Source organism: Hyaena hyaena, unplaced genomic scaffold, assembly GCF_003009895.1.
Source record: "Hyaena hyaena isolate Hyena2069 unplaced genomic scaffold, ASM300989v1 scaffold_63, whole genome shotgun sequence".
NCBI classification, from domain to species: Eukaryota; Metazoa; Chordata; class Mammalia; order Carnivora; family Hyaenidae; genus Hyaena; species Hyaena hyaena.
This window is the reverse complement of record NW_024080695.1, coordinates 4,238,196-4,255,686: the sequence shown is the minus strand read 5'-3', so window position 1 is coordinate 4,255,686 and position 17,491 is coordinate 4,238,196. Positions and strand designations below refer to the sequence as shown.

General features: G+C 51.2%; 1 protein-coding gene across 1 annotated transcript in view; it reads right to left on the bottom strand.

Moving 5' to 3' along the window:
* The window catches only part of EVC2 (EvC ciliary complex subunit 2), a 139,905-nt gene that overhangs the window by 19,678 nt on the left and 102,736 nt on the right, over positions 1 to 17,491 (bottom strand). The window contains exons 16-17 of the mRNA XM_039232157.1: positions 15,776 to 15,898; positions 1,957 to 2,184 (exon numbers count right to left, since the gene is read on the bottom strand). Coding sequence (XP_039088088.1) covers positions 1,957 to 2,184; positions 15,776 to 15,898 — 351 coding nt within the window. The remainder of the gene's footprint in view (positions 1 to 1,956; positions 2,185 to 15,775; positions 15,899 to 17,491) is intronic.

Here is a 17,491-nt window from a genome sequence, read left to right as displayed (position 1 = left end):
TGACAGCAGGTAACTTGCTCTTCCCACCCCCTCATTGGGTGCCTTACCCCCTCAGGACACCCCCAGCCTCATCCCCTATCCCCCCAAATGCACCCCAAATCCAGGGGTTGTAGCTTTCAGTCTTTGTCCCTGGATTTCAGCCTCTGGATTTGCTTTCCCCAGGGTATCCTTGGCCTTTGGAAATTTTCCACATTCTCTTGTGAACTCACAAAGCGTTAAGAAGTATGTTCATTTGTATTTATTTAGCATCCAGATGTTTTGTGCTGGGATGCCGTTCCCACATCTTTCTATCCCTAATAGAAATAATTGTCGTAATTATGGTCATAATGCAGGACGCATAATGTTTACGGGAAAAGAAGGTCTGGGATCTTCAGAATATAATGTTATTTATGACTTTTAAAAAGATATAATGGGGGGTGCCTGGGTGGCTCAGTCAGTTAAGTGTCCAACTTCGGCTCAGGTCATGATGTCACAGTTCGTGGGTTCGAGCCCCACATAGGGCTCTGTGCAGACAGCTCAGAGCCTGGAACCTGCTTTGGAGTCTGTCTCCTTCTCCCTCTGCCCCTCCCCCACTCATGCTCTGTCTCACTCTGTCTGTCAAAAATAAATAAATGTAAAAGAACTTTTTTTTGGAAATAATGGGAACCCCCACTGGCAAGATCAAGGGGATAGTCCATGAACGTGACCTAGAGGGTTTAAGTCAGAAACCGATTGAATTCTGCTCCTGGCATTTATTTATCAGCCATGTGGACTTTACAAAGAACTTGACCTGCCATAATCTCAGATTCTCTGCCTGAGAACTGGACTTAACAGCAGTACCTACTTCACAAAACAGTGTAATAATTAACTGATACAATGTGTGACAGAGAGCATAAAGGTCAAGCAGCACAGCATAATACTGCAACTTATAATCAATCGTGCTTAATGGGTCATTTTCTAATGCATGCTTAAGAATTATTAATGCTTAAATGAGAGTATGCCCATTCACAGCTAGTTAGCGCTTGCTTACATGTACTGAGCACCCAACAAGCCTGAATTCCTTTTCCTCTCTATAGGCATCATCATAACAAATGGAACTCTAAAACGTACTCTTAAAGGGCCTAAGGTTAGTCCTCAAAACAGTTACACTCATAGCTTTCATTCATGAACACACCTCTTGCACCTTGAAAACATGCAGCCTGTAGGAATAACCGTACAAATGTACGTAAACAAGAGTGCAGTATTTCACTGCCTCTAAGGCGTCGTTAATTGAAAGCCACACTGTTATTTTCCAGTTATATTTCTCTGTGAATGACAAACCTGCTGTTCAACTCGCGAACTTGGAAGGTCATGACTTGAGCTGAAGTTGGACACTTAACCAACTGAGCCACCCAGGCACCCTGTCAATATCTGCTTTATTTTTTATTTATTTTTTAATGTTTATTTATTTTTAAGAGAGAAAGAGACAGAGAACAAGTCGATCAGGGGCAGAGAGAAAGGGGGACACAGAATCCAAAGCGGGCTCCAGGCTCTGAGCTGCTTTTACGTGGGGCTTGAACTCAGAACTTGCAAGGTCATGACCTGAGCCGAAGATGGACCGTTAACTGACTGAGCCACCCAGGCGCCCCCCCACCCCATCTTTTTGTGTCTTACTTTTTTTATTCTCAGTCTTATGCTGAGATTGCTTTTACCCCCTCAGAAGAAAGTTGTATCAGATTTGGATATCGATGTGATATCCAATGTTGATGTCGATATGGATATGAAAGACACATCCTGGTTTGAGAGGTGTGAAAAAATCTCACAATTCAAAAGGTTTGCTTCTCAGGGGCAATGCAATTGCGCAGCCTCAGGGTGGTAAGTTCTTTTGCTTATCCTCCCTGCGACCCTGCAGTGTAGACAGGGCAGGCAACCACCCACTGGTGGGTGGGAGGAGCCCACCCCGCTGACCCCCCTTCCTTCCCGAGCCCCCGCGCTCACCAGGCCGTGCGACCCCAGGATCTGCTCACAGGCCAACTTGGTCAGGGTCTCCGACTCGCTCAGCTCCTCCAGCAGCAGGTCCTGGATGCTCAGGAGGGCGGTGTACACCCACAGGGTCTGGGCTGTCCTGGCGGCCTTCTGGAACTGCAGGGACACCAGGGACTCTGCGAAGCGTGCCTCCTGGGCCTCCAGCTGCTGCATGCGCTCCCGGAGCAGCTCCCCGCGGACCTGGGGACAGAAGGCCACAAGCCACGCAGGTAAGTGGGGAGCGGCGGGCACAGGGAGAGGGCTTCCAGAGGGCACCCCGTCCAGCCACTGGCTCGGGGCTCCGGAAGGCGTCCAGTACTTGCAAAGAAGCAACACTGGAAATGCAGCGTGCAATTAGGACCACGGGCATCTCTGCTCCTGCAGACTCACCTCACCGGGGCTTCCGGAGTCTGGCCGTTTGCTCCACACCCATCACCCTGGAAGGTCCAGAGAGTCCCATCCAGAGGATGAAAGTTTGAGCTTCCCACCAGCTCCGAGCCCCTTCCCACTCCGATCACAGCTGGAGGTACGCCTGTAAAGTCTGATCTGTTCTTCTGCACCCCCTGCCCGCACCCCTGGGCCTCCACCCTTCCCGGGTGCCAGGGCACCTACCGCCAGGGCTCCCCGCGGGACTGACATGCCCGGCACCCTCGCTTTCCCGAAGGTCTGCTATTTGTCCTTCCGTGCCTGGTTCCAACTACCCTGTTAGAAGTGTCCTCACCGAGCACGTGTTTGTCGCCCTCGTCTCTGCCCTTCTTCCTTCTCCTGTGCTGGCCCTCAACGCGCCATTGACCCAGCTGCGACCTGAGACCCTCCAGGACAGGGCCGGGCACCCAGAGGCTCCGTAAACTCCAGACAAGGGCATCCATCCACTTGGCTCAGTCCCACAACCAGGCGGCTCATTCTGAGGCCTGTGTGTCTGCTCTGCAACCACTGCCTCTTACATTTGCTCCAGAAAAGATGCCACATGAACAAGGGGGCCTGATGGCTCTCACAGCCGCCCCCTGAGTCCCCGAAGGCAGGTCCCTGTAAATCTGCACCCCCTCCCCTCACAGGGAGCCCACAAGCCAAAGAGCAGCCTGCTTGAACACATATCAGTGAAGTCCTTCCTTTATAGTCTTTAAAAGTGTGTGGAATTTCGGGGCGCCTGGGTGGCTCCGTCGGTTAATCATCCAACTCAGTTTCGGCTCAGGTCGTGATCTCACGGTTTGTGAGTTTGAGCCCCGCGTCAGGCTCTGAGCAGACAGCACAGAGCCTGCGTGGGACTCTCTCTCTGCTCCTCCCCCACTTGCACACGCTCTCTCTCTCAAAATACATAAAGAGACTTTAAAAAATTACTTAAAAAAAAAAAGCGTGTGGAATTTCATTCGCTAAACCAAAGGTAAAAGTAACCCATGTGCCCGTCGACGGGTGGTGTATCACACAGCCCTAAAAGGGAAGGAAAATCAGACACAGGCTAAACCACAGAGGGCATCGTGCTCAGTGAAATAAGCCAGCTACAAAAGAACAGACTGCATGCTTCCTAGGGCAGTCAAGTTCACAGACACAGAAAGCAGATGGTGTGTGGCTGGGGGCAGCAGGCCCGGGGAGTTGATGTTTCATGGGGACAGAGGTTCAGTTTGGGAAGACGGATGGTAGGGACCCTTTGCGCAGCAGTGTGACTGTCCTTAAGGCCACTGTCCTGCACACGTCAAAGTGGGTAAGATGGTAAATTTCATGCCTTCTATATTTTCCCACAATAAAAAAATATTGAAAAACTTTGTAGAATTTGGTTTTCTGCCGTGTAACCTAGTTTAAAAAATTTTTAATGTTTATTTTATTTTTGAGAGAAAGAGACAGAGCGCAAGTGGGAGAGGGTCAGAGAGAGAAAGAGAAACAACATCTGAAGCAGCCTTCAGGCTCTGAGCTGTCAGCACAGGGTCTGACGTGGGGCTTGAACTCATGAACCGTGAGACCATGACCTGAGCTAAAGTCAGATGCTTAAACGACTGAGCCCCACAGGTTTCTGTTCATGTAATCTATTTTTGATATTCATAAGCTTATGTTCAGAGAGGTCTGAAGTGGCTGACACAGAGAAGAATATTTATGTGACGTGGGGGCCTGCACAGGGGGCCGACCCCAGGTCTCCCACGGCTGCACAGCCTTCCCAGGTCTGTCCATGTGTCCCTTGGAGGCAGGCAAGGCCCAGTTTGAAAAGCTCAGCTTTCACCTCTACAACCTGACCTTCAGGAAAAAGTCTGATGGGGGGAAGAGGGGCGAAGTTCCCCAAATGAACAAACAGACAGCTTGTCGGCTGGGGAAGGAAATTCTGTCGGGGGGGTCTGCGGAGGGGGGGGCGCTACAACCACTTCTTGGTGAGGCAGGGCCTTTGACAAGCCTCAGAGAGCAGAGAGGAGCCTCAAACGGAAGGCAGGGTCTGCAAAGATACACACATTAGGCACCTGCATTTTTGGTTTGGGGAAAAGCCCACGAACATCGGGCGCCAGAGGCAGGAAGGCACAGAAGGGACAAAGTTGCTCTGCAAGACGGACGTTCACTTCCCAGCTCGAACCGGAACAAGAAGCCTTGTTCTCAAGAGGATGCTACTAGACCCCCCTTGCCCTAACTTGGAGAACCAGGTGACAGCCTGCTGCCCCCTGATGGGTTTCCATGGCAACTGCGGATCACACCTGTGTCCCCCCAGGGCTGGCCTAGAGCCATACCCAGCGACGTGTCCACGCAGCTCATACGGTGGTCTTACATCCTCCAAGACCGGGTGACACCTTGGGAGAATGGGACCCCAGGAGCGGTGTCTGATGATTCTTCATGGGGCCCCGGGGTCTCCAAAGTGCTTCCTGGATCTTTGCAGTCTTCCTGCAAATGCTTTTCTCGCACAGCTACTTTCTTACTGTACATCTTACACGTTTACACGCAGAAAGTCCATTTATGCTTTTGTTCATCATTCCGAAAAATAATTAATGAGCACCAAGTAGGTACAATATAAAGGAATGTGTGATGTGCTTGGGAGAGGGGGCGGGGCTTGGCAAGAGGCAAACATGAGCGAGACACGGATCTGACCCCGAAAGAGCTCCTGACCGAGGACCCACGTAGGCTCAGGGGTGAAGCCTGAGGCCATGGGCTCCAGAGCTCGTCTCTTATGGTTTCCAGCTCTGTCACTTACTGTCACTTACTAGCTTGTAACCTCGGGCCAATCCACTAAGCCACATATGACTGTATCTCCTCGTCTGTAAAATGGGAATAATAATACCTCTCAACACATGGCATTTTTTTAAAAAGCTTTACTGAGATGTAATTGCCATACACTAGCCTGCTCATATTTAAAGGCCGCAGGCTCAAGTTGTGACGTAGTTACACACCCCGAGGTCATGGAAAGGGCTACGGCAAACCCACGGAGAGTTCGCCAGAGGAGAAACACGAGTGATGGGCGCGTGACCCAGAGCGGGAGGAGCGGTGCCCTTACACACCAGCCGTGAGCTCAGGTCTCCTGTCCCCGTGACCTCCAAACAGCCTCAATCGACCCTGTCCTTGGAGGCGTGGTGGCCCAAATACCCTGAATACCATCCCCTGCGAAAGTGCAGGGCATAATGAGGTGGCCATGGGAGTATCTCCAGTTTTATTTCTCCAAATTCAGACCTAAAGTGGGGGAGGCGTAAAGCCTTTCTTGTGTGCTCTATGAGCCATGTGGGCAGTGGGATTAAGAAAAGCAAGATTCTCCAAAATCTTTTCCTCTTCTTTGACAAGTTTAATTTGTTAATTCCAGTACAGTTAGAATGTGCCTGCAGAGAGGGTTTCCATCCTAAATGAATGTACAGAAATTGGCTGCATTTTTATACACCAGTAATTCAGCAACAGAAAGAGAAATAGAGACTGATCCCATTCACAACTTACCAAGAACCATAAAATACTTAGGAATAAACCTAACCAAAGATGTAAAAGATTTGTATGCTGAAAACTATAGAAAACTTATGAGGGAAATTGAAGAAGACACAAAGAAATGGAAAAATATTCCATGCTCATGGATTGGAAGAATAAATACTGTTAAAATACCAATACTACCCAAAGCAATCTACACTTTCAATGTGGTATCAATCAAAATTGCACCAGCATTCTTCTCAAAGCTAGAATAAACTATCCTAAAATTTTCATGGAACCACGAAAGACCCCGAATAGCCAAAGTAATACTGAAGAAGAAAACTAAAACGGGAGGCATCACCATCCCAGAGTTTAGCCTCTACTACAAAGCTGTCATCATCAAGACAGTATGGTATTGGCACAAAAACAGACACATAGACCATTGGAATAGAATAGAGAACCCAGAATTGGACCCACAAATGTATGGCCAACTAATCTTTGACAAAGCATGATTTTCCATTTTTATCCAATGGAAAAAAGCCTCTTTAACAGATGGTGCTGGGAGAACTGGACAGCAACGCGCAGAAGAATGAAACTAGATCATTTTCTCACACCACACACAAAAATAAACTCAAAATGGATGAAGGAACTGAATGTGAGACAGGAAACCATCAAAACCCTAGAGCAGAAAGCAGGAAATTGCTCAACTGCAGCAATTTCTTACTTGACACATCTCCAAAGGCAAGGGAATCAAAAGCAAAAATGAACTATTGGGACCTCATCAAGATAAAAAGCTTCTGCACGGCAAAGGAAACAATCCATAAAACTAATAGGCAACCGATGGAATGGGAAAAGATAGTTGCAAATGACATATCAGATAAAGGGCTAGTATCCAAAATCTATAAGGAACTCACCAAACTCCACACCCGAAAAACAAATAATCCAGTGAAGAAATGAGCAGAAAACATGAATAGACACTTTTCCAAAAAAGACATCCAGATGGCCAACAGACACATGAAAAGATGCTCAGCATCCCTCCTCATCAGGGAAATATAAATCAAAACCACACTGAGATACCACATCACGCCAGTCAGTGGCTAAAATGAACAAATCAGGAGACTCCAGATGCTGGCGAGGATGTGGAGAAATGGGCACCCTCCTACACTGTTCGTGGGAACGTAAACTGCTGCAGCCCCTCTGGAAAACAGTGTAGAGGTTCCTCAAAAATCTAACAGTAGAACTCCCCTATGACCCAGCAATAGCACTGCTAGGAATTTACCCAAGGGATACAGGAGTGCTGATGCATAGGAGCACATGTACCCCAATGTTCATAGCAGCACTCTCAACAATAGCCAATACATGGAAAGAGCCTAAGTGTCCATCAACTGACGAATGGATCAAGAAGATGTGGTTTATTTATACAATGGAATACTACATGGCAATGAGAAAGAACGAAATCTGGCCATGTGTTGCAACATGGATGGAAATAGAGGGTGTTATGCTGAGCAAAATAAGTCAGGCAGAGAACAGATGCCATATGTTTGCACATACAGGAGGATTAGGAGGAACTTAACGGAGGACCGTGGGGGAGAAGAAGGGGGAAAATAGTTGGGGAGAGTGAGGGAGGCGAACCATGAGAGACTCTTGAATGGCTGAAGGGGGTGAGGAACAGGGAAAGGGGGTGATGGGCATGGGGGAGGGCACTTGTTGGGATGAGCACTGGGTGCTGTATGGAAACCAATGTGACAATAAATTATATAAAATAAATGAATAAAATAAAATAAAAAGGGCCCTGGGAAAGGATACGAGTTTGCATTTCTGTGACAGGCTTCATTAAATATTCAAGCTAACTAAAGTAATAAAAATTCACTTTCAAAATAATACGCTGTTAAGTACTCTCATTTAAAAAAAATTTTTTTTAGTGTTTACTTTTGAGAGAGAGAGAGAGAGAGAGAGAGAGAGACAGAGCATGAGCAGGGGAGGGGCAGAGAGACAGAGAGACACAGAATCCGAAGCAGGCTCCAGGCTCTGAGATGTCAGCACAGAGCCCAATGAGGGGCTCGAACTCACGAACCACAAGATCATGACCTGAGCTGAAGTCAGATGCCCAACTGACAGAGCCACCCAGGAGCCCCTAAATACTCTTATTTTAAATGGGAAGTTCAAACCACCTCCTTACACGTGCCTCTGACTCGCTTCCCAGTGCATTTCTAAAAGGCACTTTCTTCTAGGGGCTGTGATGTCCTTTAAATGCAAAATAAAATCAACCCCCCCCCACCATTAGCCAGCAGAGAATTATTGGCACTGAAGGGGTTCGAGACACCGTGGCCCACCCTGCTCAGGTTTGGGAGCAAACTAGAAGTGTAGGTGAGCCAGAGTGACGCCAAATCTCAGCTTTAACACCGATGAGAAGCACGTTGGAGACTGCGGCCCAGGGGTGTGGTGGTGTCTGCAGAAATACACACCCCAGATGGTAGGCCTCCCTGCCGAGCGCATCCCATCCCGACAGAGAATGGGGCCTCCCGCAGGCACAGGCAGGCTGGCTCCCCAAGAGAGAGGAGGCAGCTGCTTGGAGCACACCCAAAGCCCTCTTTAATCCCACCAGTCAGACCCAGGAAACACCCTCCTTGGAGCAAAGTGAGCAAGGGATGGAGACTGGCCACAATGCCCCTCACTTAGTCACATGTGGAAACAATGGTCACATCAGGAATCTCGTGTCCAAAGGCTGGGAGGAGAAGGTGGATAAATTGTTATCATTTATTTATTTACCATTTATTTTTGAGAGAGAGAAAGAGACAGAGTACGAGCGGTGGGGGGGAAGGGGACAGAGAGACAGAGTGGGAGACACAGAATCCGATGCAGGCTCCAGGCTCTGAGCTGTCAGCACAGAACCCGATGAGGGGCTCAACCTCACGAACCCAGAGATCAGGACCTGATCCGAAGTCGGACGTTTGACAGACTGAGCCACCCAGGCGCCTCGATGAAATGCTATTTAGATATAAGTGTGTACTTGTAGCCTGGAGGCTGGCCCTGGGACATGGCAGATCAATTTCACCCATGCTTTGTGGGATTCGTTCAAAATTTAAGACTCTCTCCCCCATCTTGGGTCAGGAAGGTAGTAGACTCAGTAAAGGGGCATTGAGTTAATATTTATTAAGTGAAATACCACAGCACTAAATAAACATTTTTAGTGTTTACATTTAGAGATAAGACAGTTGATTTCTATGACAGGAGAGGCAGTACCAACCACCCCATCAGCTAAATAATCACAGCGCAAAAATCTCAAACAAATCAAGGGTACAGCCTTAAATTAGTCAGCATAGCTCTGTTTTATTTATGGATCTGTTATCTATTACATATAAACTTAACATTTAACTAGGTGTGTCACTTAGGCAAGTTGCTTACCCTCTCTGAGTCTCAGTTTTGCCTGTCAAAAAGGAATCATAAAACGACAGGAGATAATCCCCACCATAGTTTCTTAAAACAATTTTTTAAATGTTTATTTATTTATGAAAAAAAGAGAGAGCGACAGAGCGCCAGCAGGGACATAGAACCCGAAGCAGGCTCCAGGCTCTGAGCTGTCAGCACAGAGCCCGACGCGGGGCTTGAACCCACGAACCGTGAGATCAGGACCTGAGCCAAAGTCGGATGCTAAACCGACTGAGCCACCCAGGCGCCCAGAAAAAACTTTTTAAAATAGGGTAAAATTCAAACCCAATGACAAAGGGATAGATCAAAAATTTCTACTTCCGGCCAGGATGGAAGAACTGGAAACAGATTTACTCTCCCACTACCAGAAAACCAGATACCATATATGATGCAATAGTTTTCAGATACTAGGCAAGAGGGAGTGCAGGACTGGGAACCTGAGAGGAAGGAAATGGACACGGTGACCCCCCAGCTGCCCCCAGCTTACTGCTTGGATGCAGTTCCTAGGATGCAACATCGGATGAGGACCCGGGGGGAGCCCAGCAGGTGCACCAGGTTAAGAGAAAAAAATCAGAGTTTGGGAGGCCACTGTGCCTAGAAATTGTAGGGCAGAGTCCCAAAGAGGAGGGAGCTGCAGAGAAAGAGAGAACACTCCAGAGATTCCAGTGTCCTCAAGGCTTTGGCTAAGCGCTGAACATGCTTGGAAAAAAACAAAACAAAACAAAACACAAAACAAAACAAAACAAAACAAAACTGCACCAGACCAGGAGAAGAACCACCAAAAATAACAGGGATAGCAATTTCTGGAGCTCACACTGAGCTGGGAGGAGTCAGTGTTCCTATTAGCCAGAGTGAAAAAAGCACACAGGCGTCAGGGAGATGGGTGCTACCACAGTAATAGTGATAAACTAGCTCTTGACTAAAGGCAGCTCCGGATCCAACCTAACAAAACCTAAAAGCATGTCTGGAAAGGATAAAATGAATCCTAAACAATGTAATGACACGTCAAAACTCCAACACTGTTAAAGAAAATGACACAAAGTCTGGTACACAGCATGTAAAACGTACAATGCCTAGCATCTAATCAAAAATTACCATGCACACAAAGATGCAGGAAAACGGGATCCACAACCCAGGGGAAAACCAATCAGGGGAAATGAGAGAGATGTGGAACCAGCAGACCAGGACATGGAAACACTAATAATAAGAAGAAATGAGGCATCGGCTTAGAAGGGAGGCAACGAAATTGCAATTATTTGTCGACATGATGACTGATGATGCAGAAAATCAACAGAAGCGCAGGTGAATTCTAACAACAATCCTAAAAGGCAGGTGCTTCTAGTATCCACACTTGAAGGACGAGTCTACTAGGCACAGAACAGTAAGAAACTTGTCCAAGGTCACACAGCTGGCAAGTGGCAGACCTCAGACTTGAACTCAGATGTCTGGCTCCAGAGATAGAAAAAAGACACTCTAGAAAGACTCATAAAATAACATTTCTTTACAGCAGTATTGAATACGTCAAAAACATAATTGAAAATAGGCTACCACGGGGGGCCTGGGTAGCTCAGTTGTTTGAGCGTCTGTCTGCTCTTGATTTTGGCTCAGGTCATGATCCCTGGGTCATGGGCTCAAGCCCCACATCAGGCTCCACGTTGAGCATGGAGCCTGCTTAAGATTCTCTCCCTTCTTCTCCTTCCCCACTTGCAAGTGCATGCACTCTCTTTCTCTCAAAAAAAAAAAAGTAAAAGATTAAAAAAGAAGAAAATAGGTTACCATTCACAACTGCGAGCAAACCTATAACGTATCTAGGAATCACCACAAGGAAATCCTTCTCATATAAGGTGACCATATGGTTTATCACAAAGTTGAGACTGAAAAGAGCTAACGGGAAAGGCACTGGGACTGTCCCAACGGACCGAGACATATGGTCACCCTACTTATAGAAACAACTGTAAATCCTAAAGACCCTAAAGAGAAGATCCAAATAAAAAAAAAAAGAAGAAACATTCTGCCTTTTGGGGGATCGAATGCCAATTCTCCAATTAACCTGTACATTTCATGCCATCATAACAGAAAGTTATTTAGGAACTAGATTAACTTATTCCAAAATGTGTATGCCCTCCAGAGTCTGTCAGGTATGAAATGATGTATCTGTGAGCTTACAGTGAGCCCATCGGAAGGTGTAGGGGTCCCTGCCTGAGTCCCATTTCTGATCGCAGGCACACTCCTGCCCCCCAGGCAGCTGCTGGTGACCAGAGCAGACTCCTCACTCCATTAGCACCTCAGCTGCAGAGAAGAAGTGGTCAGGCGGGAAGCCCACCCTTGTCCATCGGTCTGTCTCCCCACATCATTCGCACGACTCTTTGTGAGCCAACCAGCCACTCGCCCGAGGCGGAGCTTAGATCAGCAGGGTGGATTTTCTACCTGAAAGCGGGATGTGAATCTCCAAATGGCTGATGCGCAAAGTGGCCGCTCACCCAAGACTGTGAACATCTCAAGAGCAGAAAACCGGAGACCCGCGGGCCCAGAGAAGGCAGTCCACAAAACGTTCCCTAGAGGACGCGGAAGGAAATTGAAGGGTGGGAGAGACAAGAGGGGCAAGGAAAGAAGTGGAAGAAAGGCAAGGGGGACACGGGAAGGGCACCAGAGAGCCACGTTGGGAGGCTGAGCCTGCTTACTGTCCCAGCTGGGCCCCAACACGGTGACGGAGGGGCATGGCGGATGGAGGCAGATGTGCCTCGTTCACCTCCCAGCTCCAGTACGCACTGACGGTGTGACCTTGGGTGATTCTCCCAACCTCCTCAGATGGAAGCCTCTAGACAAGGCACATGTCCACCTGGGACTGAGTTTACTGGGGGAGGTTACGGGGATCGCTGACTCGGATTCTGGCAAAGAAAGGGGTCACCCAGCAGGTGCCTCCAGTGTCCCAACAGGGAAGCCAGGGTCCCTTTGGGGACCCCACACTGCCGGCCAGACTGCGGCTTTGCCGTGGGTCTCTGACCCAGTCCCTCCTTCCAGCTGCACGTTCCCAGTCCCGGGACACGATCGGACCCCTCTCAGCTGCTGGGCCTCAAACCGAGGGCTGTCATTTCAATCCGCAGCACCCTGCAAATGACAAATCTGAACCACTGTGGCTCCGGTGCTGAGAGAGGCGGTCGATCGACTGCAGGAGGACCATCAAAGCCGCTGACTCGAGAGCGCGTATTCTATCGGCACTTGCCACAGTGCGATGGCCAACTGCGAGGATGGCCTGTCATTAAAAGGTTACAGCTGACGAACGCATCCCGTCTACCTTTCTCTGGGTTCTGGTGCACATGCACAGAGCTGTCCCATCATGGGCAAAACTAGCGCTGTAGCCCACTCAGAGCTAAAACCCTTTCTATCTGTTAACTACTCGGTTATCATCGTCACAATCCTCGTTTTACAGATGCGGGAGCCAAGGCGTGTGTGTCCCGCGTCGCACAACCAGGGGAGGTAACCACATCCGGTGAGAATATTCCCTGTCGATCCTGACCAGGGCACTGGACGCAGAGGCAGCACCAGGGCGAGGGGCAGGAGGTCCGGGAGCCGGATGCCTGCACCAGCCTGAGCCCTTTTGCTAACTGCTGGGGACCCGGCTGCCACACCTGTAAAACAGGGACATCGCGTGCTCCTGCTTCCTAGCGGGGCTGGGAGGGTCTGAGCACACGGACTGCACGAGACACAGGCTAGAAAGGAAGCAAGAACACGGGGTCTGAAGCCAGATGGCCGGGGTGTGACCCTGGAGTTACTTCACCTCTCTGTGCGTCAGACTCTGTCTCTCAAAACGACACTCGTACGGTTTTTTTAAATCTTTTTTAACGTTTATTTGGTTTTGAAAGAGAGACAGAGGCATGAGCACAGGAGGGGCTGAGAGAGAGGGAGACACAGAATCAGAAGCAGCTCCAGGCTCCAGGCTGTCAGCACAGAGCCCGACACGGGGCTTGAACTCACAGATCGAGAGATCGTGACCTGAGCTGAAGTCAGATGCCTAACCTACTGAGCCTCCCAGGTGCTCCTCATGGGGCTTCTTCTATGGGATGTGTGGTGACAAAATGCAGGGGCACATGTGACGAACTTAGCTCTCAGACTGCTTAGCTCTTACTTATGTATCCATAAAATGTGTTTCTGTTGTGTGTCATATGCATGCCCGGCACATATAAGGAACATATTTGGACACAACAGTCCTGAGCAAGGTGCCTGGGGCTGCAGGCACTCAAAAGCAAACAAAATAAATGAGCACTATTCTTACTGAAGGGCTGTTGTATTTCAAGAGGGGAGTTAAGTTCTTAAATCAGTGCACAGGACAAAAACGAAACTTAAGTTGCCCTTGACGATGCCAGGGACCGTCCAGAGCTGGGCAGAGGGCTGCGTCTTCCATGCACGTGAAGGGCCTGGCTGGTGCCCAGGACAAATGTGCACCCCCCACGGAAACCACAGGGGTGAACTCAGGGCAGGGCGGGCTGCAGAGTCTGGCTCAGGGCTCCGTAGGGACGGGATGTCATCCGTCACCACTCACGGCCGTGCAGTCATTCGGCCTGTCCCTCTCCTCCGTCGATGGGACCGGCGAGCTTCAGCTCACCTTCTCAGCCTGGCCCGGAAGACCCTCCACCGCGGTGGGCTGTCCTCCCCTTGGGACACCCTGCACTCCAGCGAAGCAGCCTTTTCTCGTGGCTGCCGATTCCCTGGGCTCCCCGCGAACCTGCACCGTGTGCTTGGCCGAGGCCCAGGCCACCCACTCTCTCCGCTAACACAAACCCCAAGTTTTCCTTCTCCAGCAACATCCACCTTCGGCCTGACGGGTTTGGGTTACTTGGGTCACGACACGGCAGCGCTGGAGGAAATGCCTCACTGGGACCCAGGCTGCCCGGCCACACCCCTTTCCCCTTCTGCCCCTCAGTGCCCCCCACCCCTCCCCTGCTGCTCCTCAGGGCCCCTCAGCACCCGTCTCCTCCAGCTGCCCCTCAGCGCACCCCCCACTGCCCCTTGGTGCCCCCCCACCCCCCTCTCCCTCTGCCCCTGGGCGCCCCTCTGCACCCTTCTCCCCCGCTGCCTCTCAGTGGCCCCCCACACCCCTCTCCCCCACTGCCCCTGGGCGCCTCTCTGCACCCTTCTCCCCCGCTGCCTCTCGATGGCCCCCCCACACCCCTCTCCCTGGCTGCCCCTTGGTGAACTGTGACCACAACACACCAGTCGGACAGGCTCTGCTCAGAGCGCACTTGTGCTCACCTCCTCCAGGAAGGCCGCCCCCACGAGCCCAGGGGAAGCCCATCTGGTACCACCCAGCGAGCCCATCTGGCCTCACACTAATCTCCATCTTCGCCGCTAGCCTTAGCAGTGAGGACGCTGACATTTTCCCCTCTACACACCAGTCTTTGTCCTACTTCTCAGGTTTACAGAGCACGTGGGTGGGAACAGGGTGCTGCCTCCTGAGTCCCTTGAGACACCCCAGCCTGGTCACCCCTAGAAGGAGCCCCTGACCTCTCACCCTGCGCAGGCTTGGTGGCTCTCGGCCAGACTATGCTTTTGCGATCTGAGAAACACACCTGCGCTAAGCCCACTGGACAAGGACGGGGCCGGGGGCAGGAGGGAACGGCCGCTCGGAAAGATGGTCTGTTAGAGCCGCTCACTGGGCACCCTCCTCTCAGGGGCCTACCCTTTGCGCAGAGTGCTGGGGGCCACAGCGGGCACCCACGCAGTGACAGCACCATGTCACCTCTTATATGTCACCTCTCCAGAGAGACCTGACCTGACGCGGCCGCTTCTGGTCGGTCTCACTTCCCCTCACCCCCATCTTGTCACCATCATGTCTTCTCCTTCGTGTCCTAATGGGACTGATCACGCTCTGTAATTTTAAGTGTTTTCTGTCCGTCTCCCCCAACCACGGGAGGGAGGCCAGGATGGTCTGTCACCGCTGTAGACCCAGAGTTTGTCGACACCGCACCAGGGACAGCGCTGTGGCCTCAGGAGCCCAGTGCAGCGACCACACAGTACGGCACGAGTTAGGATAAGAGAGGAGGAGGGAGGGGGAAGAACCGGGTGATCGGATCAGGCCTCTTAGGGGAGGGGACACCTGAGGACAGAGTGACACCTTAGGACAGCCAAGGATGAGGTTCATTTACCCGGGTAAGGGACGACGGCTGGGCTCATCCAGAAAGAGGGAAGAACGTGGACGACACCGCGTGTCTGTGCGTGGTACACGCAGGGGCACCAAGTGTAACACGGGTGAACGTGCGGCACAGAGGCGGCGGCCACCGCGGCGGCAGCAGACACGGGGCCCGAGGGACGAAGCCGAGATGGGGTGGGGAGGTGGAAGAGGAGAGTTCCAGACAGGACAGGATGGGCGGAAGGGTCTGGGGAGGGGTGGGGGCGTCCCGGCCGCAGGACCACAGGACAGCGGCAGTCACGGCCCGGGGACCCTGTGTGCCCTGGGAACGGGTGTGTCGGCCCTGCGTGTGCTGGAGAAGAGCAGAAAGGCGGGAGCACTGACCTTCTCAACCAGGTCCTCGGGGACTTGTTCCTCAAAGAGCTGAATTTTATCTTCGATGCACTTCCTCAGAAGGTCTGTTCTGCTCTTGCTTTTGGAGCGCGGCTTTCTCGCCCTGGACTGCGGCTAGAGGGGCCGGAGCACAGGCAGGGAAGTGACCACCAGCGGTCTGCGCAGCCCCCCACCCCCTTGTCTCCCAGAGCCGAGCGGCGCTCCCGCAGCTGCACTGGGGCCTGAGGCCGCAGGGGGGTACGATGGACATCTTCCTGAACAAACTCGGTGGGTGGGCCTTCAGTCCACCAAAGGCAGAAAAGGGGACTCCAGATGGCAGAGCCAAAGCTGTGCGGTCAGGCAGCGCAACTAACCGGCGTCCCCCTCCCCTCCCCCCGGCGGTGGGACCAGGACCCGGCAGCCTCTCTGGGCACAGGTGACTCGGCGGAACAGGTCCCTGTGCTTGTGAAGCTACACAGAGCAACTCTGCTTTCCCAGGAGGGTCCTCGAGAAGGGAGCCAGGCTCAGCCAACCGTGGCCACCAGCCCCTCCCAGCCTGTGTGTGCATTTCCCACAGGGTATCCAGCAAGCACGCTTCCCACTTGGGGCCTCCGCCCCTCGGAGGCAGGGCGCGAGGCCACCTCTATTTCCAAACCCAGCACCTTGAATAACTTGAGAATCAGAAACTTAATTCCTGCCAGGATTGGGCCCTGGTCAGCCCCAAAGCAGGGGAAACTTTATATGGAAATAAGTTTCGCTGCACTTATATGGAAATATGTTTCATCGCTGTTCTAAAACGTGAAAGAAAAATAAAAAACTTTGATAATCTGTTCCTTACTTTCTAACCCCCATCATCTTATGTATCCTGCACCCTTCTGAGAACAGAAATAGGAAAGAAAAAACCTTTTTTTTTTTTAATGTAAAAGAATATGAGAGCTTCCAAGCTGTTTCTGCATTGCACTGTTTTTTATTCAGTGAGGAGATATATGGATTTTTCTTTCCTTCCCCTAAAGGAAAAGCAGCGGGCTTAAAGTCAGAAAATACCAGCCCCAAGCCGTTTCCCCACCTCCTGCCTGCCTCTATCAACCCGCTTTTCCTCTGCTGGGTGTTTTTCTCTTCTGGAAAGTGAGTGCAGAAACCTGCCTCCTGGCATTGCCGTGAACTTGGATGAGATAATGTCAGTTGAAGCACTCTGAATATGTTATCAATCTCAACACAGCATCGCCTGAGGAGACTGACATCTTGTGTGCATCTGGCGACTGGCTGCCTCAATCAAATGAACTGCACACCTACTATGCGCCAGGCACTTTCTAGGTGCTGGGGACGGAGTGGTGAAGAGGTCAGAGAGCTGGTCTGCAGTGGGGACATGGGCAGGGCGCAGGCTGAGAAACAAGGGCGTCTCAGGCAGGGGTCGATTCTGTGGAGTCACGGACCATAGACACAGGAGGAATGCCTGGGGAGGGGGTTCCTCTAGCCGGGAGCTCAGGGTGGGCCTCGTGGGGTAAGCTGAGCTGGGGTGCAAAGAGACCACAAAGCGCTGGACCCTTGAGATTCTGGGGGAAATGTGTTCCCAGCAGAAGAAACAGCAAGTTCAAAGTCTTGTCTTGGGCTGGGCTCCCCAGCGGCAGGGCCAGAGATGGGGATGGGGAGGCCACGGTTTCCCGAGAGAGGAGCTGGGGGCAACGTGTAGGCAAGTGAGGGACCAGGTCAGGAAGGGGAAGGGCCACG